This window comes from Podarcis liolepis, assembly GCF_965112155.1.
Source record: "Podarcis liolepis genome assembly, chromosome: 16".
In the NCBI taxonomy this organism is placed as follows: Eukaryota; Metazoa; Chordata; class Lepidosauria; order Squamata; family Lacertidae; genus Podarcis; species Podarcis liolepis.
The window spans coordinates 39,580,350-39,607,260 of NC_139567.1; the positions used below are offsets into that span (position 1 = coordinate 39,580,350).

The 26,911-nt window shown below is 45.6% G+C and overlaps 1 protein-coding gene across 15 annotated transcripts in view; it reads left to right on the top strand.

The window, feature by feature from the left end:
• The window catches only part of BCAS3 (BCAS3 microtubule associated cell migration factor), a 467,771-nt gene that overhangs the window by 52,822 nt on the left and 388,038 nt on the right, over positions 1-26,911 (top strand). For all 15 annotated transcript variants that reach the window (XM_083479822.1, XM_083479833.1, XM_083479824.1 and 12 more), the window contains 2 exons: positions 12,559-12,666; positions 14,526-14,602. In XM_083479822.1, the coding sequence (XP_083335948.1) occupies positions 12,559-12,666; positions 14,526-14,602 (185 nt within the window). The remainder of the gene's footprint in view (positions 1-12,558; positions 12,667-14,525; positions 14,603-26,911) is intronic.

Genomic DNA, 26,911 nt, shown 5'->3' on the forward strand with positions numbered 1-26,911 from the left:
AGTAGCCATTTATATCCTTCTCATCCGAAAATATGTCTAATATTCTTTTAGAGCCATCCAAGTTGGTTTTTTCTATTCTGGCATGACTACAAACTAAAACTACTGATCTCTTCCCTTTCTGTCCATCTCTTTGCATACCTGGTGTTAAACCAGTTGAGTTTGCTTTTGTGGAGTGCATCTCACAGAAGAAAACATGTTCTGTTCTGTTATATCATGTTATTGTTATTTTTTGTTTCTTGATGAAAACGGGGACGTGTTTTGTCTATTAGCTGTTACTCATCTTCATGGTTGTATTTTGGGGGATCTTGGTTAGAGTCCTGGAGATTCTACTGGGGACAAAAGAACAACAGCTGGCTTATGCTATTGTTTGTAATTTTATTATACTGAATGCATCATTGTATAAATTTATATTGGATTTTTGTTGTTACCTATTGTATTTTTTTTGCTTTGTATTGTAAGCTGCTTTGAATGTTCCTTTAGCTGAAAAACAGCATAGAAATATCAGCTCTAACCTAATCCAGTTTCAAGTTGCAATTTCAAGCTAATCTAATTTCACGATGACATGGTTCTTCAACCTTGGGTCCCCAGGAGTTGTTGAACTACAAACCATCTTAGTCAGTGATCAGGGATGAAGGAAGTTGTATTCCAACAAAACATGGGGACCTGAGGCTGGAAAACCTGGTCCTAGTAAATATAGTCTGTGTTCTGAATGCATGGATCCAGTTTTCTGAATGCTTCTTGCAGTTAGATTAGATGCATCCCGTTTCCCACAATGGCCCAGTAGATGACTCTGGACAGCCCAGAAATACAGTATGAAAGCTAGAGCCTTCTTCCATGCTTCTCCCCAGCATCTAGTACTCAGACGTATACTGCCTCTGAAGTTGGAGGCTCTCTGTTGTCATTGTGGCTAAATAAGTTGTTCAGATGTTTCCAAGGGCCGCCAAATACCTTGGAAGAGCAGGAGCCAAACAAAGTGCTGTCTTCACCTGGAATCTGTCTGAAAGCAGCTCCCCTCCCTACACACTGCTTGGCCCTACAGTCAATCCATGTGTCCCCTCTCCCCGTCTTGTGCTCCATCAGCATCTTCTCCACAGACATCTTGCACTGCAGCTGCTTATCCTCAGCTGAGATCAGCAGAGCAAAATACCTGCTCCCTTAATCCAAAGCAGATTCAAATGTGTGATGGGGCAACACTCCTCCCACCATCCAATACTCTCACATGTAGATTTTCTTGTACTGTGCTGGGCTAGTGATGGCCATTCCATATCAGTGACCCTTATTGTAAGTCAACGTTATCCTTCACAGTTTTTGACTATTACATGAAAAAAAAACCCCAGCTTCTTAGACTCTTGTAGTAACTATTGGGCAGTGTGTGTGTGTGTGTGTGTGTGTGTGTGTGTGTGTGTTTTCCAAATTTCAGTTTCCTGGCTGGTATGGAAGTATTCTGTAACCGTTTTTGGGCGTATCATGTTTCATACATTTCAAGTACAGGATGTCTTTGGATTACACATGTCCCAAATGTCAAAGCTTCCTACCCTGCAATTTCAATATTATGGATGATGTTGGATTTATGGTTCTGACTCTGAACGAACTGTATTTATGGTATGTTTGCCATACGAACCAAACTCTTTATTCAGAAACACCCATCCCCACCCAAACCTGAGGCTTAAAAGTTGAAAAATCCTTTGGTGTTGAGTTGTACAAGAATATATATATCTCCTAAACTTCTCTCTAGCTTGTGGTAGTGATTTTTTTTTTTTAACAGTATAATCCTATACATGTCTACTCAAAAGTAAGTCTTATTGAGTTCAGTGAGGCTTGCTGCCAGGTGGCATAGGATTGTAGCCACAGTCTCTTTAAAATGCAGCAGCTGCTGCTTGATATTACAGTGGTGCCTCGCAAGACGAAATTAATCCGTTCCACGAGTCTCTTCGTCTAGCGGTTTTTTCGTCTTGCGAAGCAACCCTATTAGCGGATTAGCGCTATTAGCGGTTTAGCGGCTATTAAAGGCTTAGCGGATTAGCGGCTAAGCGGCTTAGAAAAAGGGGGGAAAGCGATTAAAGGCTTAGCGGATTGGCTATTAAAGGCTTAGCGGATAAGCGGCTTAGCGGCTTAGAAAAAGGGGGGGAAAGCGGAAAAAAATCGGAACACTCGCAAGACGTTTTCGTCTTGCAAAGCAAGCCCATAGGGAAAATCGTCTTGCGAAGCAGCTCAAAAATGGAAAACCCTTTCATCTAGCGGGTTTTCCGTCTTGCGATGCATTCGTCTTGCGGGGCACCACTGTATTTTGCTGTTTTGATTATTTTAAGATGCCCAGCAATCTTTGGATGAAGGGTGGTATAAAAATCTGAGTTAAAAACAACAACAAAACTTCGGTCCAACTTGAACTGGATTAAACTAACTAGTTTGACTCTTTGTTCCAAAATAAAACTAGTTTTGCACCAAGATGTGAACAACCACCACCACCACTACCACAACTCCTCCATTTTTCTTCATATCACGGTTTTATTGGTCTTTTACAATATTTTCATTGTTAATATTGCATTGGGATATTTCATGAGAATGATTCATAAATGAAGTAAAGACATCAATTGCGTATATGGATCAGAAGGGAAAACATGTATTTTGAAATAATTTTAAATTTGAGTAAGTAATTGAGAGAATGATGTATTAGGAAGCAGTCTGGAACCCAATAACTAGCATGGAAATATAATTGTGGGGTGGAGAGAGTTGCAGTGGCAAGCTATTTTACTTACAAATTGCTTCCCTCAAACCAATTGCTCCAAGCTGCATACGTGACAATAAAAAATACACAATATAATAAAAAAAACATGTTAACTGGTTATTCCTCCCCCCCCAAAAAAAAAAAATGTTGAAGAATTACTGACTAATCTAGAAGGCTGCAATTGGGTTAGGCATTCACTAGTAAGAACATGGTTCATAGGAATCGCACTCATATTAACCAGGAGCCATCAGGCATTGCTCCCTGTTGGCTGTACGGATTTCAGAGAATTCCAGTGGCAATTGGAACAGAAATTGCTGATTTTCATGCATTTGTCATATGTCCAGAATGGAATTAAATCCAGCAAATATTAATGGCATTCGCTGTTGTTATTATCAGTCCACGAATGATGCATAATTGGCATATGCCCTCCCCACCATTCGCATTGTGTTTCCTTTGCACTGAAATGAATAGGGTGGAATAATGTAATTTACGTAATTAATTACATTTTGCCACAGCGCACAGCGAGTTGAATAATGTAGGAAAGGCAACAGTGCTGCCTGGAAAAATACAGAGTGGAACGGAAAATGTTGCCTTTTCATCCCTATTTGGCTGCTTATCATTTTGCTACTGTGATTTCTCTTTTCTCCTGCTGTCCCATCACCACCATCATCTTCTGTTGCTGCTGCCCTTGACAGAAGCATCTCTTGGGTTTATACAGCTGCTATTTGCAGACAGCTCCTCTCCCTCCACATCTGTTTTACAATCATTCCCTCCTCCCTTTTCGTTCTCTTGTGTTGAGCTACAAAGCTATCGAGCAAAAGTTTGGAAGAAGGCACTATCTTTTGTTGCTTTGTGGGTGACTCTCTTTGAAAACCAGGAAAGCTCCTACTTTGAGGGCAGTATTGGTTCTCCATGACTGGGTGCTTCTTGCATTGCAGGGGGTTCGACTAGATGACCCTTGGGTCCCTTCCAACTCTATGAATCTATGATTCTTTGTGCCCATTTGACCCTCTCTCTTCAGAGCACGCCCCTTCATTCCCACGATTCTGTGATTCAACCTTCCTCTTCCTTCTCTAAGCTCAGCTGTCATCTCTTAATATCATAAGCTTGTGTCTGTGGATTCCACTGAAAATAACAAAAAAAAGCAGTACTAATTGTTTGAGCCCACAACTGCTTTTATATATGGAGCAAGTTAAAAGTCTGGTTTAGCTGTACCTTGGTTTGTTTCTTTTAAAATTAAAAGCAGGCTGGGGTTTTGTGAAAGACTTTGATATATTTGTCTTTTGATGTTGCTAATTTTTCTATCTTCTGAGGTTGTTTTTCACTCAAAGGACGAAAGATGTGGGGTGTTAGCTGAACAGAACTGTGGTTTGTGCTTATTTGAATAACCAAAGTTGTTGCAGAGCTCACCAGCCAGGGCTTACAAACTTCTTAAATCTCAGGATGTGTATTTTTCTTCTCTTGCATGTTGGAGTACAATCATACAACTGTAGAGTTTGGAGTTTCTACTGGATTTTCGGGTTGTATGTGCATGCAGTAAATAAAAGGTTCCATTGTGGTGCTGGCAGACTCTGGATACCACCCTTGGGGATAATGCTTTTGTTATGGAGCATAAAGTACACCCACAGTGGAGTGCCCCACTATGTATACCTCTGGGGATCTGACCCAAAAGCGTCTGAGTCGCCTGTGAGTCTCAGTTTTGTTTTGGTAGGTCATGACCAACATCTAAAGCCCAATCACCTAGAACAGTCATCTTCAATGTTTTCAGACCTGGGGCCCACCTTTAGCCCAAACTTGCATCTGGGCACCAATTTTTAACTTTTAAGTTGGTGAGGGTGATTCATATTTCTTACCTATCCTTCGCCTTAAGGTCATGGCGTAGGTTACAACAATGTAGAATCAGTTAGAATGATTTACAGTCAGAAGAAGGGTGGAGGATGGACATATCTCTCACATGACACAATGCCAGATATTTGTATGATAGCAGTCCTGTTCTTGCAACCCAACCTGCTGCTGTTGTTGTTGTTTAGTCGTTTAGTCGTGTCCGACTCTTCGTGATCCCATGGACCAGAGCACGCCAGGCCCTCCTGTCTTTCACTGCCTCCCGCAGTTTGGTCAAACTCATGCTGGTAGCTTCGAGAACACTGTCCAACCATCTCGTCCTCTGTCATCCCCTTCTCCTTGTGCCCTCAACCTTTCCCAGCATCAGGGTCTTTTCCAGGGAGGGAGTCTTCTCTTCTGATGAGGTGGCCAAAGTATTGGAGCCTCAGCTTCACGATCTGTCCTTCCAGTGAGCACTCAGGGCTGATTTCCTTAAGAATGGATAGGTTTGATCTTCTTGCAGTCCATGGGACTCTCAAGAGTCTCCTCCAGCACCATAATTCAAAAGCATCAATTCTTCAGCAATCAGCCTTCTTTATGGTCCAGCTAGGTCCCAAACTGATCATCAGTATACTAGCAGGTCCCAAACTGAAGATCAGTGACCTAGAGCAGTGTTTCCCAACCACTGTTCCGCGGCACACTAGTGTGCCGCGAGATGTTGCCTGGTGTGCCGCGGGAAAAATTAAAAAATTCGAAAGATTTTTTTTTTAAGTCAAATTTTCGATTGGGGCGCCGTCACTAGATGACCCCTGGGGTTCCCTCCCTCCCTCCTGCTCTGCGCCTCCCTCCTCCTCCTCCGGGGAGGCCCTTCCTGGCTCTCGGCCAAGGCTTGGCGGCTGCCACTCACTCACTCGCTCACCCGTCCCTCCATCCCTGCACCCGGCCTCTCCCCCTCCGTCCCCGGCGCGGGGGATGCCGGGATCCGTAGTCCCCTCGCCCTTGGGCTCCGCGCCTGCACGGGGTGCGCGAACTACGTTTCCCAGCGTGGCCTGGCGGGCCAGGCATTTTGTTTGAAGCGCTCTTCTCCCGGCCATGGAATGAGTGCAGCGGCGGCGGCCAGGCGGGCAGGGGCTCTTCCGCGCAGACCCCGCGCAGCTTGCCTGCGCCCCCGCGGAGATCGGGCGGCAGGATGGAGCCCGGGGATCCCCGCGGAGGCGGAGCGGCGGAGGCGGAGGCTGCCCCCCAGGTAGGGCTGCGTCGGGGTTTTTTTATTTTTGCAATGCTGCATCCGCGCCGGAGGGGACGCATCGGACCGTGGGGAGACCCCTTGGCGGGCGTGCAAGGCAATGCATGTGTGCAGGCGTTGCATGGAGTGCAGTGCAATGCAATGGCAACGCGGCGCCCTGCATGCATGCATGCAACTTCCACCGGCGCTCCGGACTTGGCAGGTGAGGGGGGTCCCCAGTGGGCAGCAGAGAGAGCCGGGAGGGCGAAGGGGAGCCGGGGGGGGGAGCAGCGCTGCTCCCCGAGCCGAGCCCGGGGGGAAACTTCGGCGTCGTTGCGCCGGGTGTTGGAAGCGGAGGCTGGCGGGGGCCCCTCACCTGCAAAACCTGGCCGCCTCTCATATATTTCGTGCATTGCATTCATCGCCCGCTTTCTCCTCCAAGGAGCTCCCGGGGGTGCGCGTGGTTCTCCCCGTGTTATCCTCGCAACAACAGCCCTGCGAGGTGGGTCAGGCGAGTGGCCCAAGGGAGCACCCAGGGATTGTCCTGGCCAGGTGGGGTGATTTGAACCCTGCTCTCTGCCCGGTCTTCGTCCTCATTTAGCCCCCACATGTGCATGACTGTGTATGACTGAGGTTTTCCCCCCTCGTCTTGGCTATGGTGTGAGTCTGTGCTGTTAATTAATGGGGTTCTGCCTTCAGAGAAGATGAGCCAGCCCTCAAGGAGGTGATTATGTAATTTGCTAGCAATTCATGTCCCTCCCGGCGTGACGCTGCGCGCTGACGTCACGGGGCTGTAATGGTGGTGTGCCTCGAGATTTTTTTCATGAAACAAGTGTGCCTTTGCTCCAAAAAAGGTTGGGAAACACTGACCTAGAGGCCCTAGAGAAACTTCAACATAGAACTAACTATTGATATAGCACCCCACCCCCCCCGCCCATGTACGCTATTTCTTTTTTTCTTTTTCATTTAAAAAGCCAAACTCTTCACTCTTTATGTGGTCAGGGGAAGCAGCTACATAATACTAATGACATACAGCTCTGGGGTGGCAATACTGAGGAAGAATTCTTAGTGACTAATGGAGAAAATCTAAATTTCTCTCACAGAACATTTTAGATTACTAATAATCAGGCCTTCTGTCTGTCAGTAATACTTCTAGGATACTTTCAGAGGGCGCTTTCACACTTTAAAAAATCACCCTAGGAGAATAAGAAGGGTCTGTGGGCTTCAATGCCAGATGCTGAGTCCTGTACCAACTGATCTCCTGCCCAATTATTATTGCACTATTAGTATTATTACTACCCTGAGCATTTCCAAGCACATCTTGGATCCATGCTTTCCTGCCGTTATGGTGGGGGCAGAGATGGGCAGCTGTCTCAGAGTCCCAGATTGCTGTGTAGCCATATGATTTGCTGTCTGGCTGGTGGAGACCAGCCAGGTTCAAATATTACAGTTGATTGAATAAAATATGCAGCGGGCTTGCTGTATGATTAAGATGGTGTTCGGTCTTCCTGCACAACATGTCAAGCTTTTCAAAAAAAACCCAACCCTCTTCTTAATTTGGACTGTATGTATTCCAGAGCAAATGCCAGGCCTCACTCAGTGGAGGAACATAGGAAGTTGTCTTACAGTTGAGACAGACCGTTGGTCCTTCAAGCTTAGGGTTGTTTTCACTATCAGCCAGTGGCTCTCCAGGATCTCAAACTGAGTTCTCTCCCAGCACCCCCTAGAGATGCTAGGGATTGAACCTTGGACCTTGTGTATGTAGAGTAGATGCTCTAGCACTGAGCCTGCTCAGACTCTTTGGCTGGGTCAGCTGTCCTCTGGCCTTCCCTTCACCTCTACCCCAAGCTGGGTGGCTTGCAAGGAGAGCCCAGGACACTCTTCTCAGCTGAGGAGAGAAGTGGAGAAATCCCTCCTGCCTGCAGTGTCTGGATCAGCCTTTGTCAACACGGTGTCCTCTTGATGTTGTTGGAGTCCAGCTCCTAAGAGCCATGACCAGCATGGCCTATGGTGAAGGATGATGGGAGTTGTAGTCCAACAACACGCAGAGGGCATTGGGCTGGGGAAGGTGGAGTCTGGGTCAGCTGATACTTGCCATCGCCAAGACACACAATCTCCAGCACCCAGCTGAAGCTGTTGCCTGAAATGGTTTGCAGCTAGTGCAAACTGCAGTTTTATACAACCTTCTAAAAAAACAATCTTATGAGTTGAGGCTCTGTCCTTGTGGCTCTGTGTAGGATGTACCACATTGTTTATTATATTGCCAATCTTCTTTGTGATGTGAAGTAAAGACTTACCTCTTGATCTGAATTACCAGCTGACCTGAGTTGCAATTAACTGACTTAGAGCAACTCTTTTAGCCGTGGGAAGGTTTGCTTTTTGGAAGCTCGAGCCAAAGTTTTACTTGCTCATAATATTATATAAATAAGATTTTATCGCGAATGTTACTTTTTTGCAATCAGGATTCTTTCTCTTATTTTGTAACCTATGGCTTTAAAACATTAAAGACCACTTGGTTCATTGACTGCTGAAACAGGGCAGGGTGGGAAGCAAATAGTAATGATATCAGGACAAAGGAGCCAATCATAAGGTAGCCAACATAATGCTCTTTTTAGATGAATGTTGAACTCCAGGTCCCATCATCCCTGACCATTGTCCACACTGGCTGGGGCTGTTGGGGGTTGTAGTCCAGCAACATTTGGAAGACACCATGTTGCCTGCCTCTGGGATAAATTAATGTAGGGGACTGGGGAAACCCAGTGCAGCGCTACCAGTTTTAGAGGCAGTCTTGTGTTCTTTGTGAAGTGGAGCTGTGCCTGGAAAGAAGCAGGGAAATGTAAGTGCATTTGATTTGGTTGTATCCCCTTCAGGGTAAGGTGCATTTTAAATTTCATTCCTGAGACCTGCTGTTAGGCAATCTGGGGCAAAGAATTGCCATGTCTTTTCCAAATTACTATTGCTTCCTCCTCCAAGTGAAAGGATTAGGTTTAGTAGCACATGTCTTAAGATTGGGAGCACCTTTTTCTGATTTTGAAAAATAAGTGTTTCCATACCTCCTGCAATTTGTGGTAGGTTTAAAGGAGTTCTGCTGTTTTGTGTCTCAGTGATATATGCACACACTTTGGGGAAATGTCACTTTAAAAAAATACCTTGGTGTGTTTTTCTGGACAAATCCGATAAATATTATGAAAGGTATCTTGTGTTGTTGAGCATCTGCTTTGCATGCAAAAGGTTCCAGGTCCAATCCTTGACATCACCATGTAGGGCTGGGAGAAACTCCCATCTGAAACCAAAAAAGAGAGCCTGCCACTCAGTGCAGATAGACAGTACTAAGCTAAATGGATCAGTGGTCTGACTGCTTCCTATGTTCCTTAATTCGAAGGAGGGGTTAGTGGAACACAGTGTTTCCCTGACCTACAGCCATTTTGTTAGCCCCCAGCCAGCCAGCTTAAAAAACCCTCAGCAGTTAAAGCTAGTGGCATCACAGTCCATTATGGTGGCAAAGTCCACACAATTTATTTGTGGAACTCGCAGCCACAAGATGATGTGATGGATCGGCCACTTAGCTTATTTAAAAAGGTTAGTATAAGGCAGCTCCCTATGGGTTGTATCCAACTGAAAGAAAATGGGCATGTGTCTTCATTAATTTCAGGGGGTCTGCTCTAAGTAAAGCTGTGTTTGTTACAATCCTTTGTTCCTATACACACATGGAAAACATATCTACCACTGGGATACCTAGCCTTTCAGCTCTTCTCCCAAAGATGTTTGCAGTGTGCAGGGAGTTGTTTGTTCGTTTGTTTGTTTAAAGACTTTAATATATGTATGGGATTTTGTTTGTTTAATGATTTTAATGCAGACTTCCTCAACCTTGGCCCTCCAGATGTTTTTGGCCTACAACTCCCATGATCCCTAGCTAACAGGACCAGTGGTCAGGGATGATGGGAATTGTAGTCTCAACACATGTGGAGGGCCAAGGTTGAGGAAGCCTGCTTTGATGTATGGGAGCTCAGTCATGAGCCCCCTTACATACTCCTGCAGGTTAACAGAAGAACTTAAGAAGAGCCTGCTGGATCAGGCCAATGGCCCATCTAGTCCAGCCTCCTGTTCCCATAACGGCCAACCAGATGTCTGTCGGAAACCGGCAAGCAGGACCCAGCCTCAAGGGCATTCGTCCCTCTTGCGGTTTCCAGCAGTTGTTGTTCAGAAGCATTACTGCCTCCAACCTTGGAGGCAGAACACAGCCATGATGGCTACTAGCAACCAGTCACCCTCTCTTCCTCCATGAATATGCCCAATCCTCTTTTAAAGCCAGCCATAGGGATGGCCACCACTGCCTCCTGTGGGAGGGAAGTTGAAGTATTACCACCCATGCAATCAGCCTCATATCCCTTTTGGGTGCACCGGTAAGCAGTAGCAAACACCTTTTTTGTAATATTTCCTCCCCTCTGTTTTAAAATCTGTGTTCTCCTGTTTGTGTGTGTTACACAGCCGACCCTTTTGCGCAGCTTCCTAGAAACAACCAACCTTTCAGTGCACTCTCTTGAGGAGGCGGGGAGGAGAAGGGGGAGAGGAAGGAAAAGGTGTCGCGGGAGTGAAACTGCCAGATCAAAGCCGCTTCTTGGCCTGCAAAATGGCGCCTGCCACTCTCCCTTTCTCCTCTTCCATCCCGGCCTACCCTTTTTCTGTTGAAAGAAAGCTGGCGGCGGCTGCTTCTCTTTTGAATGAACAGCTGGAGAGCCTTATTTATATTAAAATGATAAAAGAGGCACGTGCCGCATATGGATTTTTTGTTGTTGTTGTTAAAACAAACAAGGAGCCTGTTGAAACGACCATGGGCTCTTTGTACTGGGGTTGACATCGGCAGCTGTGCAGTTCAGCTGCTTGTCCGTAAGTCCCATTCCGGCGACGTGTGTGTTTCGCAGTGAAATCTCAAAGTTCTTGGCCACCCAGTATCCTCCTGAGTTGTCCATGTGTCAAAACACGGGGGCTGAAAGCTAGACATTACAGAGATCGCTTGGTTTGGAGGTGGGGCGGGGGCAGAGAAATGCTGCCAAAAGTAGTAGTTCTCTCCTCTCCCCGGTCTCCTCTTCTCCCTTTCCCAGTAACTTTATAGCAGATGATGTCATCCCGTTGTAAGTTTCCCCCCTCCGCTTCATTGGCTGCTTTCGTTGGCATGGGCGGGGATGTTCACGCAGCAGGATGACATCACACTGTGCAGTTTTAGCTTACCTGATAGGAGAGGGGGAAGACGCACTGGGCCACTGACGTCAGGGCCACCTTGTGACCATCATAATCAGTGGTGCGGTTAGGTAACTTTAGACCCTGGACTGAATGGTCTTCTGTAATGAGAGCCCTTTTACTGGTTAAGTGCATTCATTGACTGGTAATGTGTATTTGCTTCAAAATATGATCAACTGGTCCTCTTGCATGTGGGCCCACTCCTGCTCACGCTGCCAAGCACTGCAGGGCCCCTGGTCTCTGCCCTAAGCCCCCACCCTGATGTGGGCCCTGTAGTTCATAATGTGCAGTTTCAGCCCAAATCTCCAGAAGCCATGTCTTGGTGTCATGTTGGTTTCATATGTGCACATGTCTTACCATGTTTGCTGCATTGTTTTTGTAAGCGAGCTTGCAAACTTCATAATGATAGTACTATATTTTTCAAAACACATAAAACTATGCAGCTTGAATAGTTATAGTTTCTCTTACTTTTCTTAATTTAGTCTGCATTTTTAATCCTTTCTAACAAAAATAATGCAATTGATGCAAACTTTGTTAGTATGGGGAGCTGCAGGAAGCTATGGGGAAGCACTGAACTGCTGTTGGGCTGCAAATCTGATCTCTCTCCCATCCCCCAAATCTGGCGTCTGAGCCACTGTATGTGCCCTATTATTACAGTGGTACTTCTGGTTACAGACGCTTCAGGTTAGAGACGCTGCAGGTTACAGACTCCACTAACCCAGAAATAGTACCTTGGGTTAAGAACTTTGCTTCAGGATGAGAACAGAAATCGTGCTCCGGCGGCGCAGCGGCAGCAGGAGGCCCCATTAGCTAAAGTGGTGCTTCAGGTTAAGAACAGTTTCAGGTTAAGAACAGACCTCCGGAATGAATTAAGTTCTTAACCCGAGGTACCACTGTATTATTATTATTGGTAGCATTCTGCAGATTGCTACATTCAGTCATTTTTCTGCTCTTCTGGGGAATCATATCATTCTGACTGTTATATATTCAAATGCATTTTGTTTGTTTATTTTATTTTCCTAGATTTATGTACTGCTTAATCAATAAATAAATCTCGTAAGTGGTTTACATAAAATGGCATGAAATGCTCTTTTAAGAATAACAATAGAAGCAGACTTTGAAACAGTAAACATAATAAAATTATCAAAATCTAGATAAAACCAACAGTTAAAAAACCAAAACAAATGTACATAATAAAATGACATGTTTGGGTAGCCTTGTCTAAGCAAAAATGTTTTTAGCAAGTGTCAGAAATTATATAGAAAAGGGGCCTGCCCAATATCAATTGGCAGGGAGTTCTAGAGCATAGCCGCTGCCACACTAAATGATCCATTTCTCGCAAATGTGAAAAGAACAGTACATGGTACTTGTCAAAGTGCTAGTTCTGCAGATTGAAGCTGCTGAGCAGCCACACATGGGCCAAGCGATGGGCCTTCAGATAAACTGCTCGGAAGCTGCTGTGGGCTTTGTATCCTAATCATAACTCCTTGAATTTGCTAGCTGGCCTAAATATGCTAGCCAACCCTGTGTTTTTTCTGATGTCTTTCAGCACCAGCCCTCCTTACTGTTGCGTGGACCTCCATTCTTTGCGAACTGGTGAAATGGTAAAATCCATACAGTTCAAAACGCCCATTTATGACCTGCACTGCAACAAAAGGTAAGCCCTTTTATCTTTGGATACTTTGCTCCATCCAGCCCCCAACCCACTTTGCCATTTATATTTCATTTTGCTGTCCATCATTGCCTTCCATGGGAGCAGCTTGGACCAAATGCAGGCTTTTAAGTAGTTATAAGCTGCACATCTGAGCCATGGGTCAGAGGCAGGCCAACAGAGGCAGGCCATGGGGGGAGGCAGGCCAACAAAGACTCCCCCAAAGATCTCAGTAATCGGGCAGGGTTATAAGGGATGAGGCAGTCCTTAAGGTATCCTAGACCCAAGTTGTTAAGGCCCTTGTAAATCAACACAAGTTCCTTAAATTTCGCCCAGTAACATATGGGCAGCCGGTGCAAGCTTTTAATCACCTGAGTTATGTGCTGCTGCAGCCAGTAGCCTCACTGCAGGATTTTGCACCAGCTGGAGCTGATTCCATGTGTGGTGTCTACTACAGAGATCTAAAATGGCTTCCCAGCTGTTGTCCCCTTGAAATTTTTGTTTTGTTGTCATCGTCCTTGTGCTTCATGTCCTGATAATCATTTTAAGTGATTCATTACATAAACCCTATCCCACCCCCTTCCTCTTAATTCCATTGTATGGAGGGTGTGGGGAGGGGAACGGGGGACACACAAAACACTTTCAGCAAATACGGCACGGCTGTTACGCCCGGCAGATTTGCAATAAAAACCAGCAATGTGATTATTTTTGAGGATGAAACACTTTTTAGATTAATATTCTGTGTGGTAGTGATGGATTTTCATTTTGAGTCACCGGGGGGAAAGGATGCTTTTAAAAAAATAAATGTAAATTGCAGCAGGCATAACATTGGTTTTATTAAAGAGGTACAGACCCTCTTGTGTTTTTCTGGCATCTCACAGGTGGAAAAGGCACACACTACATTTGCAGTTCCTGCATTCTCACACCCAGGATTGCTACCTGAGGTTACACACACACACACACACACACACACACACACACACCATCCCAAATAACTCAATCTGGTATTGGCCACAGAATTCAGCTTCTGTTCCTGCAGTGCCTGCTCCCTAAAATATGTTAGCAGCTTCATAACCAGCATTGCTCAGGAATTCTAAGAAACCAACAAACAAAAAATTGAGGTAGTCATTCCTTCAAGTCAGTGCAGTTTTGAAAGGTTCAGTCTGCCATTTGAAGCAAAATGGCACCCACCTTTATATCCAAATATAGACAAAAACTTGCTCCTTGATCTCAGGAACCATCGTACAAAATTTGGTTATGGCGTCTTAAGAGGGGTTCAGATGCATAGAGAACAGACAACTTTCAATAATAGTGATTATCATAATTATAGTGACACACAGATACCGCTTTACAAACACAGTGCATTTCCCTGGAAATGGCTCGTTAGGCAAGTATTCATGTAATAAGTCAATGATTTCCATTGATTCCTATGTGAAATTTTTTGATTGTTTCCAACCATGGAATTTTGATGCCAGCATGGGGGAAGGGGAGATGGGAAAACCTAGAGAAAATGCTCTCTGATTTGTCCAATCACTCCATCTTCCTCCCTCAACCAATCAGCAAAAGTCAAACAAGGAAGTAAAAATTGCTTTCTGTTCAGATATTTGAACCTGTGGTTATATTTTGAAGTTTGGGTAATGATTCTTTGTGTTCGGATAAGTGAATTTTTGCATAGTGAGCATTTGTAAAGCGGGACTAGTATGTATGTATGTATGTATGTATGTATGTATTATTATTATTATTATTATTATTATTATTATTATTATTATTATTATTATACCCTATAGAAACCAGAATGTCTAAATCCCACCATTTCAGTTTTTAGTATCTTGATATTTCATTGTTGTTTTGTTTTTCACTCCCAGGATCCTTGTTGTCGTCTTACAGGAGAAAATTGCTGCCTTTGACAGCTGTACCTTCACCAAAAAGTTCTTTGTCACAAGTAAGCATCCTGTTGAGCTCTGTTTCCCCTCCTCTTCTTCCTGAATGGTTGTGGTCGAATCAAACCCAACTTGATCAGACTTGCTACCTGGCTTAGGTGACCTCCTTAAAAACAGAGAACTGTTTGCATGGTGGCCAAATCTGGGAGCTATTGTCGATCTGTTGGGGACCCAGTACTTGTAAAACCAAGGGGCATGACAATGGGATTTGTCCTGCACAAGCCCCCTTGAAAGGTATAAAATGGAGGTGACCCCCCCCCCATGATGCTGGACTCAAATTCCCATCGGCCTCAGGTGGCATGAAGGGCCACAGGTTCATCATTCCTGGTAGGAGAGTTTTGCGAGAGAGGTGTGCTCTTACACAGTGCCAAACCATCCCCATTGGATTATTCCTGTTTGCTTTTTCTGGCACCCAACCTGTTGACAATCCTCATCCTACTGATGTAGGAATTAAAACGTGTGTTCAAAGTGTTGCTCCCAGATTTCTTCTGGTTTGAAATGGTTTTCTAATGGGATAATAGTTGCTTATTCAATGGGACGTGTGCAAAAGGGATGCCATTAAGGAAGTGCACAATCTTTCCCTTAGTATTTCAGACCACATATGATATTCCTCAAGTAAACTCATATCGGGCTAGAGATACCTTTTTCAAGGTTTGTAAAACATGGATGTTTAGAGAATGTTTGCTTCCATATAATCGCTTTGTTTGACGATGCAGAAATGACAACTTTTTACAGGTAAGCTTGGTTACCCCTGGCAGCAGGAACTTACTGGCGATGACCCTTTGAACTGCTCTGATCAGAAATACACCAGCGTTACTTAGTTGGCACTTCTGTTAACTTGCCTTGGTTGTAGATGGTTGGGAGTTGCTATTTCAGATTGTTTCCCGTTTTATACTGACTTGGCATTATAGGTCTATTCTTGTTTTTAAAAGCATTTTCTACTGCAAGGCAAAAAGGTTGTGCCAGGGCACACTGTTTTTTAAAATTTTATTTATTAGTTCAATAAATTTGTGTTCCACTCTTCATCATAAATAACCCCAGGGCAGTTTACACATATAGAATGTATTACTAAAATTATAAAACATGATATAACAGTTGTGGGGAACCTTTGGCCCACCAGATGTGGCCGAACTACAACTTCCATCATTCCTGGCCATTGATCATGCTTGCTGGTGCTGATGGGAGTTGTAGTTCAGCAGCATCTGGAGGGCAAGAGGTTGCCCTGCATGGGCTATATAGCACATGAAGAGCAGTACTAAAATCCATACCAAGCAACAGCAGAAAGCAGTTATATTTGACAAGGATTCATCAACTACCTTCAAGTGCCTTGGGGAAGAAAGATGTTTTCAACTGGTGGAGAAAGCTATACAATGTACACACTTGTCATAATTCTAATAGGAGGGAATTCTATACCTGGTGTGCCACCACAGAAAAGGCCCACAGTTAATGCCTGATGTACCCCAGAAATGCTGGCAGGACCCCTAGAAGGGTCTCTTTTGCAGATCTTAGGGCCCAGGCAGATTGATATAGGGAGAGGCACTTCTTTGAGTACTTAGGAGCAAAGTTGTTCAGGTTTGCTCAGTCACATGCATATGACAAGTGCAACACTTGTAAAACTGACGTTATATGGTTGCAAAAAGTATGTGCCAGCTTCCTTGAACTGTCTTCAAGGATGGCCCCCTCCCAGCTTATTACAGCAATAAAAATAGAAGGTTGTTAGAAAATGAGTTATTCTGGCCAGACCATCTCAGTCCAGGAATGGTTATAGCTGGCAAACCATAGCTGAGAAAAATGTAATGCATATCACAGATGCCACATTTACTGGATCTAGTATAGGCATAGGCAAACTCGGCCCTTGGGGTGTTTTTGGGACTACAACTCCCATCATCCCTAGCTAACAGGACCAGTGGTCAGGGATGATGGGAGTTGTAGTCCCCGAGAGCCAAGTTTGCCTATGCCTGATCTAGTAGTTCCCCCTCCCCAACTACAAAACTGCTCCGTTAAGGGGAGGTCATCCCTGTTAGGAGCAGATCATCTTCCTGCATCCTGGGCATGTGAACTGCACCTCCTCAGGATTCCATCTCAGTGGGTTGACTCTCATCCAGCCCATTACTGCCTCCAGTCCAGCAGCAGCAGCAGCAGCAGTGACAGCACGGCCTCCCGTGATTCTGCTGACAAGGAGAAATAGAGCTGGTTGTCATCCACACATTGATGACAGCATGCTCCAAATCCCTGGATGACCTCACCCAGTGGATGTTAAACAGCATGGGGAATAAGATGAAACCGTGGCGGACTCCACTGCACAGGTGTCAGGTGGTTGAGAACTATTGTGTCATCAGAGGGGCTGCAGCATCCCTTGTTGCTTCTAAATCCATCAGAGCAGGAATCTGCAATGCTGATTTCCCCACCACCTCTACCCCCAGCTGCAGTGACATCATCCTGAAGCAGAAAGCAGTGACACATTGGGATTCTTTGATGCTGCCCACACCACAACTGATGGTTGAACCCCCCCCCCATATTTATTTTAGTGTAAACAAGCCTACACATGTTCTAAGCTTGTAGATTCTTTACTAGCCTTCTAAGGGGTTAGTGGCCTACAACTCTGGGCTGACCGTGGAATAGGATAAGGCCCCCTCTTCTGCAACCAGCATAGAAATGCAAGCAATTAGTCTCTAAGCAGACTAGTAAAATAATTTGTAATCTGCCAAGGGGGCTGTCAGAAGGACGGATGGATTGCTGTGTCCATGGCCGGCCCGCCCATGAGGCAAGGTGAGGTGGCTGCCTTGGGTGGCAGGATCCACAAGAGCAGCAGATCCACTCTCCAAGGAATGTATTGTCTGCTGCAACACTCCCCTTGGAGGCCAGATCTGCTTCCTCCTTCCAGCTCCCCCGCAATGCTGCCTAGACAAATAGGGAGCACTGTTGGTCTCCTCCCACCCCTAAGGAGAAAATGGCAAGGGCTGCGCTTTGGGGTCTCCTGGGTTCTGCAACCACCTTCAACCATTGGGTAAGGATGACTTGATTCCATGCCTTTCGTTCCCAGTGTAGAACTTCACTCCCCACTTCTTTACTTGCCGATGAGAAGCAACATTTTGTGGGTTCGCCTCAGTTGCCAAAACGTCTTGGGCTGGCCCTAGCTCTGTTCACCCTTAGCCAGCTTACTGCATTTCTATGCTCCATTTCCAGACAGCACAGAAATCAAGCGGGCTGGTTGGGGAGACAGAAATCAGCCCTGCTCACTTGCCCGCCTGGAATTCTGTGTCACCTTTGGTGTTCACATGAGTTGGTTCTAGTGATGGGGGAGAAATTAGATTCAGCTGGCATTTATAGGTGAGGTTCCCGGATTGCAGTTTCTGAAGCAATCCACAAACCAAAGCGACAACCATACTTTGAAGTCCACACTTCTCTGAATTTTGTTGTGCTGTTCTCACACCAAGTAATGCGTTCAAAAATAAATATACTAGGGGAAAGTGTGAGTAGAAATGCATGTATTAGGCGAAATGTTGGTGGGTTTTCATGAGGACTTAAAAAAACCCCACCTCATGTTGAAATGTGCAGAACTGATGATTGGAAAAGTGATAAATTGGAATGGACAGATTTGCCTGTCCCTAGCTGGTTCTGTATCAACTAGACTGAAGCGTACCTCCAGTTCTTAATGCGGAAAAGAACGACTGTGCACCAAGTTTGAGGAGGGTGCGCTGCTTCTTTTATTTATGCTTTGAGCCTCCTTGAGGACACCACTGGAAAAGTAGGCTACATGTTTGTAAATAAATAAGTCCGTGCATGAATTAGCGTCCACATTTGCATGTCCCTGTCTTGTTCTGTGGGGAAACAACGGGCATCTGAAGAAGGAGAGGAACTGAGGTCCACCCTGACAGAAGTCCTAACTTCAGTTTGTGTAAGCAGAAATCTGTCTTTTGCCCCAGATGTTAAATGTAAACTTTTCTGACCTTTTGAAGAGGATGAACTAGGCTAGCCTTAATGTATATTTGTTTGCTTATCGTGGTCCCCTCTCTGCATGCTGGAACCCAAGCTTACTTTAGAAGTAGGTTTGGTTGTCCTTAAAAGGAAAAATAGCTAAATAAGCTTAGAATTTAATGGCAGGAGGGGGCTGGAAATGCCTTGAATTTACTTAGTCTTTGCATTACATCGTTTTCCTCTTTGTGTGTGTGTGTTTAAAGCTTAAAGCAGCGTCCCTTTCTTCAAAGTGGAGAAAAACAGCATTCGTGGAGTAATCTGAAAGTTACCAATAGGTGTCAGTTTCTCCCCACATCATGGCCTTGAGATAACCGAGGGATCCGCTTTTCCGTTTGCTGAAGCCAAAGCAGCAGGGAAACTAGCCTTGATTTCAAGGCATTACATGGTTCTTCCATGGCTGCTAATAACATTTTCTGAATTAAAGTGTGAAATCAGATCTGTATGGGGTACTTCCTTTCCTGCCCCCTCAGATTTTGTGGGGAAATAAAATCCCTTCCTGATTTTATTGCCTTACTTTCTTAGTCTTTTCCTCCACCCCCTGCCCCAAAGTAAGTTGTACATAATCAGATCTCTAAAAACTTCTGAACAACGTAGAGTTTGAAAGGCCATCTATCTAGCCTTTAGGCAGGGAGGCCCACCCACCCATTTACTAACTCACACCCCTGCCCCCTGGCAACACGATGGCTATATTTTATATCCAGTTTCGGAGGCAGTGCGCTGCCGAATTCCAGTTGCGGGGATTGCAAACAAGAGGGTGCGGATGTGTTGATCTGTCAATTTTGCTTTCTCTCAGGTTTTTTGCCCCCCATTTCCCCAATCTTAACGTCAGCCTGCCATATTTTTGGCATCAGGTTGCAGTATAGCTCAGTCGGCAAAGACCAGGAGGCTCTTAACCTCAGGGCCATGGATTCAAGCCCCATGTTGGGCGAAAGATTCCTGCATTGCAGGGGGTTGGACTAGGTGATGCTCATGGCCCCTTCCAACTATGATTCTATTGTTTTCTCATGAAAATCCACCAGCATTTTAACCACTTACTTCTCCAAATACAGTCGTACCTTGGTTGTCAAATGCCTTGGTACTCGTACCTTTCGGCTCCTGATCGATCGAAACCCGGAAGTGAATGTTCCGGTTTTTGATTTTTTTGGGGGACCTGAACATCCAATGGGGGGGGTTCCGTGGCTTCTGATTGGCTGCAAGAGCTTCCTGCAGCCAATCAGAAGCCGTGCTTTGGTTTCCGAATGTTTTGGAAGTCGAACAGACTTCCGGAACGGATTCTGTTCAACTTCCAAGGTACGACTCTATACCCATTTTCTGTTTGCAGATTTGCCTCACGTTCAGACATTTGCTAAGCAACATCCCTAATGTAATTCCTTTTATAAAATGTTATTTTCAACAGTAGATGCCAGTGTATGCACTCTTCCCCATAATCTAGCTCAGTGTTTACACTGACTGGTAGCGGCTCTCCAGGGTTTCAGGCAGGGGTCTGCCTCGCAACCCTACCTGGAGATGCGGGGATGGAACCTGGGACCATCTGCATGCAAGGCAGATGCTCTACCAATGAGCTACAGACCGTGTGTGTGTGTGTGTGTGTGTGTGTGTGTGTGTGTGCAAGTAGAACTTCCTGAACCTTTAGAAAGGAAAACTCTAGGGTGGGGGGTAACTGTACCAAACTTGGATATGGGTGCCTCAAATTATAACCAGTTTGTGACTAACTCTCCTTCAAAAGTTTCAGATTTTAGCATTAAACTTCCAGGTTTTAAAAACTTTTAAAAAATGACATATATGCTTATGGTCTGAGCTGGAGGTTTCCCCCCCCTTAAAACTTTTCTTTATTGTAGTTGAATCAGGAATTCTTAAGCCTGTTTTAAAACAACAACAACAAAAACCCTGAGAGCTCATTTGATTTTTTGTAGTCTGTGTTCAAGGGGACCGATAGATGCTGACAGTTTGATGTGGTGGCAACGTGGTGCAGTCACTAAGAATTGCTGTTGTTTGACCCGAAGAGCAGATTTCTGAAGTCTCCCACTTGCTTTAGCTATGGATTTCCACTGGGGTGGGGTGAAGAATAGAAGGGGCTCTATCTGTACGAGATGCTGAGCTGCAGTCTTGGCACATATCCAGACATTGACAAGGCTGTGGTACCACATCAAGCAACACTAACTCAGTGCTAGAGCAGCTGCTTTGTTTGCAGAAAGCCCCTGGTTCAATCCTTGGCATCTTCCAGGAGAGATGTCTTGTCTGAAACCATGGAGAGCCCCTGCCAATCAGTGTAGACAACACTGAACTAGATGGACCAGTGGTCTGACTTGGTATAAGGCAGCTTTGTACATTCCTTTGCTGGAGATGTTCCTACCTGGAGAAGTCAGGAACGGAATATTTTCCATGCAAAGTATTCCGTCTGCCACTGAGCTCTGGCCTTTCTTCTCAAAAACTTCCAAGTCCTCGTGGTTCTGAATGAATGATTAATTAAAAGAGGGACATAGGCAGCTGAATAAAGGATAAAATAAAAGAGGAACGCAGAGTCAGACCATTGGTCCACATAACACAGGACTCTGGGGGTTTCAAGCAGGGGACATTCCCAGCCCTACCAGGAGATGCTAGATATCGAATGTGGGACCTTCTGCACGCAAAGCATATGTTCTGCCCTTAAGGGGGGTGTTACTAGATGGGGTGGCCACCTGACGAGACTTGATCCCGTGGCTTTAAGGCAAGAAGTCAATTGCCTTAACCCTCTCTGATTGCCTGTTGTTAATTTATGGTGCTCTTTGCCTATTCTTCCTCTGCCGCTTAATGGTCCTCTGAAGAACATCCCATTTCCCCCGCGGTGACTGGGATGGCTGGAGGAAGTGGGGAAGAGGCACAGGGACACATTTATCAAAAGTAAATAAACGGCTGTTTGGTGCATCAGTTTCCTGCTATGACAGCTCCGGCGCTTCTGCCAACTACTCATCCTAGAAGGGGGGGAGGGTGACTCTTCTCCCCCCGGAAGAGACCAGGCGATTGGGACATGGTGATACGGCAGCAGTGGCTCTGTGTCCAACAGCCAGTGCCAGCCCCACTTTCCCCCGACTCTTGTCAACCTCACATTGATGATGTGCTCTTAGTCTCCGGGGAGGAAGACAATGGCTGAAGCCATTATCTGGCACCAAGTTTCTATTGATGCGATACATCTGAGTCCCCAAAGAGGCTCTTTTCTTAGAGAATTTAGTCAGTCTGCTTACTGTGTTCTATTTTTTTTTATAAAAAAAACTTGATGATTCTGCTCTTGATATGTCAAGATTGTGCAGTCCCATGGTTTATTAATGCAAGACTGGTGCCGGACTTTTGTGTGTGGCCGTTAGCAAGACCCCGCTGTGAGTCTCTCCCCCCCTCAAATGTCCTACGCCAAAGATGTCTCAAGAATTCATGCTGCTCACACTGAGAACCACTGTTTTGAATTCAACACCTTACCTTGAATTGTGCCGATTGCCATAGAAGCATAGGGAGCTTTCTTATGCCTAACTAGGTCAGTACTGCCTCCTCTGACTGGCAGCAGATCTCCCAGGGGGCATTCCTAGCTCTACCTGAGGAGGCCAGGGATTGAAGCTGAGACTTAAGCATGCAAAGCAGATGCCCCACCACTGAGCTACTGTCTGTGCCCTGAAAACAAAGTAAGAGTCTAGTCCTCATGGCTTTAAATATAGGGCTGACTTAAGAACATTAGAAGCTGCCTTATAAAGAGTCGCACCCATGGTCCATCTAGCTCAGTATTCTCTGCTTGGATTGGCAGCAACTCTCCAGGGTTTCAGATGGAGAGCCCTCCCAGCCCTACGTGGAGGTGCTGGGGATTGAACCTGAGACCTTGTACGAGGAAAGCCACTGAGCTACAACCCTTCTCTGTAAACCCCCAAGGCTCAGGTATAGCATGCTCTTTTATGGAGCCAGCATCCTTCAGTAGCTGAGCAGTTGCATGTGAACACTGTTTTTTTGGATGCCTCCCTGAAAGGAAGACAGAGCGCTTCTGCTGGCTGGCCTGCTCGGAATTAAAAACCTTACCAGAGACGGAATAGTTTGCCTTTTAAAGTTTGGCCCGTCTTGCAGGGGTGAATGTTGTTGCAGCTTCCCGGTGCAGCTGTCTTTGATTAGGAAACCACTTTAAACTCCACTTGCCCTGTTCGTTTTGAGTTTTGAAAGGCTTTGTCACAGGCAGCCAGGCGGTTGGAGCATGTCTACACGCTGAGCGCGCCCTGTCTGCTTCTAACACGGTTTTCTAGACATGGAAACACTCCTTGGCAAAAAATAATAATACACACAATACACTTTCCCCCTGAATTAAGGTTGGAGGTGTTCCTGCACCTGGAAAGGTTTGCTTCTAGAAAGCATGAGAGTAAGAATTGGCTGTCGCCAGGGTAGTGCAATACACACACACACACATATCTCAGGGGTTGCCTTTGGCTGGTCATCAGACCAAAGCCCGTGGCGCTTACTTAAGGCCAGAACTCCTGCCTGAAGCACAGCAAGACCAGGCCGGACTCCAGCATGATCCTAGAATTGTATAATTGAAAGGGATCCCAGGGGTCATTTAGTCCAACCCCCTGCAACTCAGGAATAACCATTTGGTTGCATCTGTAACATACATTTAAAATGCATTCTCTCCCACCCCATACACCTCAAGGAAACATGGGGACTGTAGTTTGTTAAGGGTGCTTGGAAGTGTAGCTAAACTCCCATGATTCTTTGGTAGGTAGGTGTAAATATGCCTTAAATGTATGGTGTCTGACCAGTGTACCTGTAACAAAAAGTTACAGTGCATCCTTATATCATAGCAGGAATCCTCCTGTTCAGGGTTGCTTTCAGTGATACCCTTCTCCAGGTTACACCATCCTGGTCCTCTCCTTCCTGACAGTTCCGTAGCTGTTGCATGTGCTCAGTCCTCTTTGAGCCATTTTGCTGTTGTTTGCCGCCTTAGACTTTATTTTTATTTTTTTAAGTACTCTTGTAGACTTCGGGGCTCCCCTGAAGGGGATTCTCAAACAGATCTCTGTCTGCTCTGCTTCCTTTATGATGTGTCTAGCCTCTTAGGGAAGTGGTGAGGAACGTAGGAGCCGACCCCTAGGGACCAAGGTTGCTTTGGCTCTCCAATAAAATATTTGAGGGGGCTAGCCCCCCACAAATTTGAAAGGAATTCCCATTCAAATGGTGTGTGTGTGTGTGCGCGCGCCACATCATATGATTGTGCAGGGCAGGGCTCACCTGGACTCCGCCAATATTTTACTAAAATTGGCACCCCTAGTGAGGACTCTCAGACTTGGGAGCTGATTGTGGTGTTCTGGGCCTCTCCATCTCTACCCCAAGACTCCCTATACACCATCGCCCTCCTAGGCCACAGCCATCTGGCCTTGCTGCACAGTAGCTTGCTACAGTAAGAGTTGCAGCCATCGCCCAGCCCACCTCTGGCCCTGCTCACCACTGGCATGTGGCCCCAGGGGACCTACTCACAAGGGGAAGTGGCCCTCTGGCTGAAAAAGGGTTCCCCGCCCCTGCTTAGGGAGAAGAGGCTGAAAAGGAAGAAGACAGGGGCTTGCTCTAATGCACCACCCCCAAAGACAAGGTTATGGGGGGTGGGGGAGAATGCTACTGGGGTAGTGGTGGTCTAAGGCACAAGAAAGTCCCTGGCCAATAGTCCCTGGTGTCTCCAGCCCCAAGGATCCCAATTGGCAGGGCTGAGAAAGACTGTCTGCCTGAGACCCTGATGAGCCAAGTAGATAATCTTGGGGCTAGATGAGGGTGGCTGGGTGTTCAGGAGAATGTTTGGATGAAGTCTCTCAGACTTTGGCTTCGTCTGGTTCTCATAATGCCCTTGCCAAAACTGCACCAGGAATTAAGGGTCTCCTCTTGGCAGGGTCCGGGTTGGAGCCCTTGGGGAGGAGGTCAAGGGCAGATCTAAACAAGAGGAAGTCTTCAGAACAATGGAAGATGCGACGGCTCTGGGAGAGTGGTGGCATTTCTATACAGCTTTTCATCTCCAAGGGGATTCTGTAAACACATTTGCAAGCTATATTACTTCATAGTCTTTATAAACAAGTTTAATTTATCCCTTTCTTTTTGGAGGAACAAACAAAATATTAGTTGAAAGGATTCGGCAATTTGTTTTTTTCTGTCTCCTGGGAATAAACAGTGTCATGCAACAAAAGCGTCCCCTCCTATCCTTTATTTACCCTGTTCCCGTTCTACACCTCTGTTTGTCTTGATCCGTTCCCATTTTGGTTGGATTATCTGGCTGATGCAGGGTGGTGGCGTCTTATGGGGAGAGAATAAAGACCCTTTGATCTTGAACATGTTGGTTTGCTTCTGTGTGCATAGTTCTTTCTTTCTTTCTTTCTTTCTTTCTTTCTTTCTTTCTTTCTTTCTTTCTTTCTCTCTCTTCTTAATGTTCATGCGATTTGATTAACTGCAGTAGTTTGGTGGAGTTTATCAGTAGTTCTGTGGGTGCTCCAGACATCTTAAGGGGCCGTAGCTCAGTGGCAGAGCACATGCCTTGCAGCCAGACAGTTCATAGAAGCTGCTTGCCTTCACCCATGCTCAGACTACTGAGCTCCTGCAGCTTGGTGGTGGGGCACAGGTCTCATTTTCAGCTTCCAGTGAAAAGGATATCAAATTAGCACTATTAGGAATGACGTCTCCCTGAGGCCACAGAATGCTGGACTGAATAATCCAGTGCACCTAAGCTCAGCACAAGTCATGATCCTAAGAGCATGAGTATGACATCAGAATAGCTCTGCTGCATGGGCATAGCCAGGATTTATTTTAGGAGGGCAGGCATTATGTTGGGGGCAGAACCAAGTATTTAGAGACACACATACTCCCGTGGAGGCAGAACCTGGCCATTGTGGCTAGGAGATAGTTCAGTAACTAGTCCAGCATTCTGTCTTCAGCAGCAACCAGCCAGATGCCTCTGGGAGCTTTCAAGTCAGGTGTGAGGGTGATGCCTTCTGCTATTGCTTGTGCCTCCAGCATTTGGTGTAGGCTGCCTCTGCACACACACGTTCCTTGCAATTTCATGACTAATAACCATATAGTGATACGTTATCCACAGATTGTATTCAACCAAGTGTTACCCAGAGTAGACCTATTGAAATTAATGGACCTAACCTTGTCATGTTCCTTAAATTCATGCCTTCAAACACCCAATTCTCAGATGTTGAAGTTAACCCCACCCCCTAGATGTAGACATATTTCTAACCATGGTTTGCTACAAAAGGTGATTCCTTTGTGATAGGAGAGGAGGTTAGAAGTCTTCTGGGTGCTCTTGCTCTCTTGACCATGGTTGGGAGATCAAGCAGTGTTGAGTACCCACTGGGCTGGGAAGAGGCAGACAATTATTTTTATTTCTTTTGAAAAAGAGAAACCAACCCACTGACATGTTCATTAGAAGGGATGGAAGAGAACTGTCTACTGAAAAGGCTTTTTCAAGAAACCCAAAACCAATCTAAGTGGGACAAGATGAAGAGAATGATAGATGTCATTGGCATATATTTTAAAAGCCATATAAAATGGATATGGCAAGAAGGGAATTGTATAAAAGTATCTCTCCCCTCTTCCCCTTGTTCTGTTTGGGGTAAAGAGGGTATAAGTCACTTTAACAGTATATCAGCTTTCCTTGCCTATTGAGAGGATGGGTCAAATGTCCCTTTAAGCTTATGTGGGGCCAATGTAATGATATATAGGACAGTCCAAACTGGAGACAGTCTGTGGCTTCAGACCTCCTTGAAGCAAATCAGTGCTCCCCCCACCTCCCCAAATGTACAAATCTGAAAGGCTTTATGATGAGGACTGCTATTCCTCTGAGCAAGTAAAGCAGGCTAAATGACCCACCATTTTTTAAAACAGCCTTGATAGCCTACTGGGAAGCCTGATGGGAAGTTACTCAGAGGGTCTGGAGCAGAACTGATCCCAATGCTTTGACAAGCCTTGAAGTTATGAAAGCTTGAATACTGGGTAGGGGTCGTACATGGAAAAAGAGAAGGCTGTGTCCAGTATTAGTTATACTCAGAGTAGACCCGTTGAAAGTAATGGGCATGACTAACTTAGGCAAATTAATTTCAGCTGGGTCTCCTCTGAGTAAAACCTAGTTGGATGCAGCCCATCACCTTGCGCCATTCCGTTCATGGGACAGAATAACATAATTCGTGTTGATCAAGTTGCATGAATTATACCAAATCCTGGAGTCCAGTGACTGCCATGTTTAACTACAGCAAGAATGGGAAACTTCTTTTTCTGCCTGAAGGCCGCATTTCCTTCTGGGTAACCTTCCAAGGGCTTCATGCCAGGATTGGGCAGGGCCAGAAACAGAA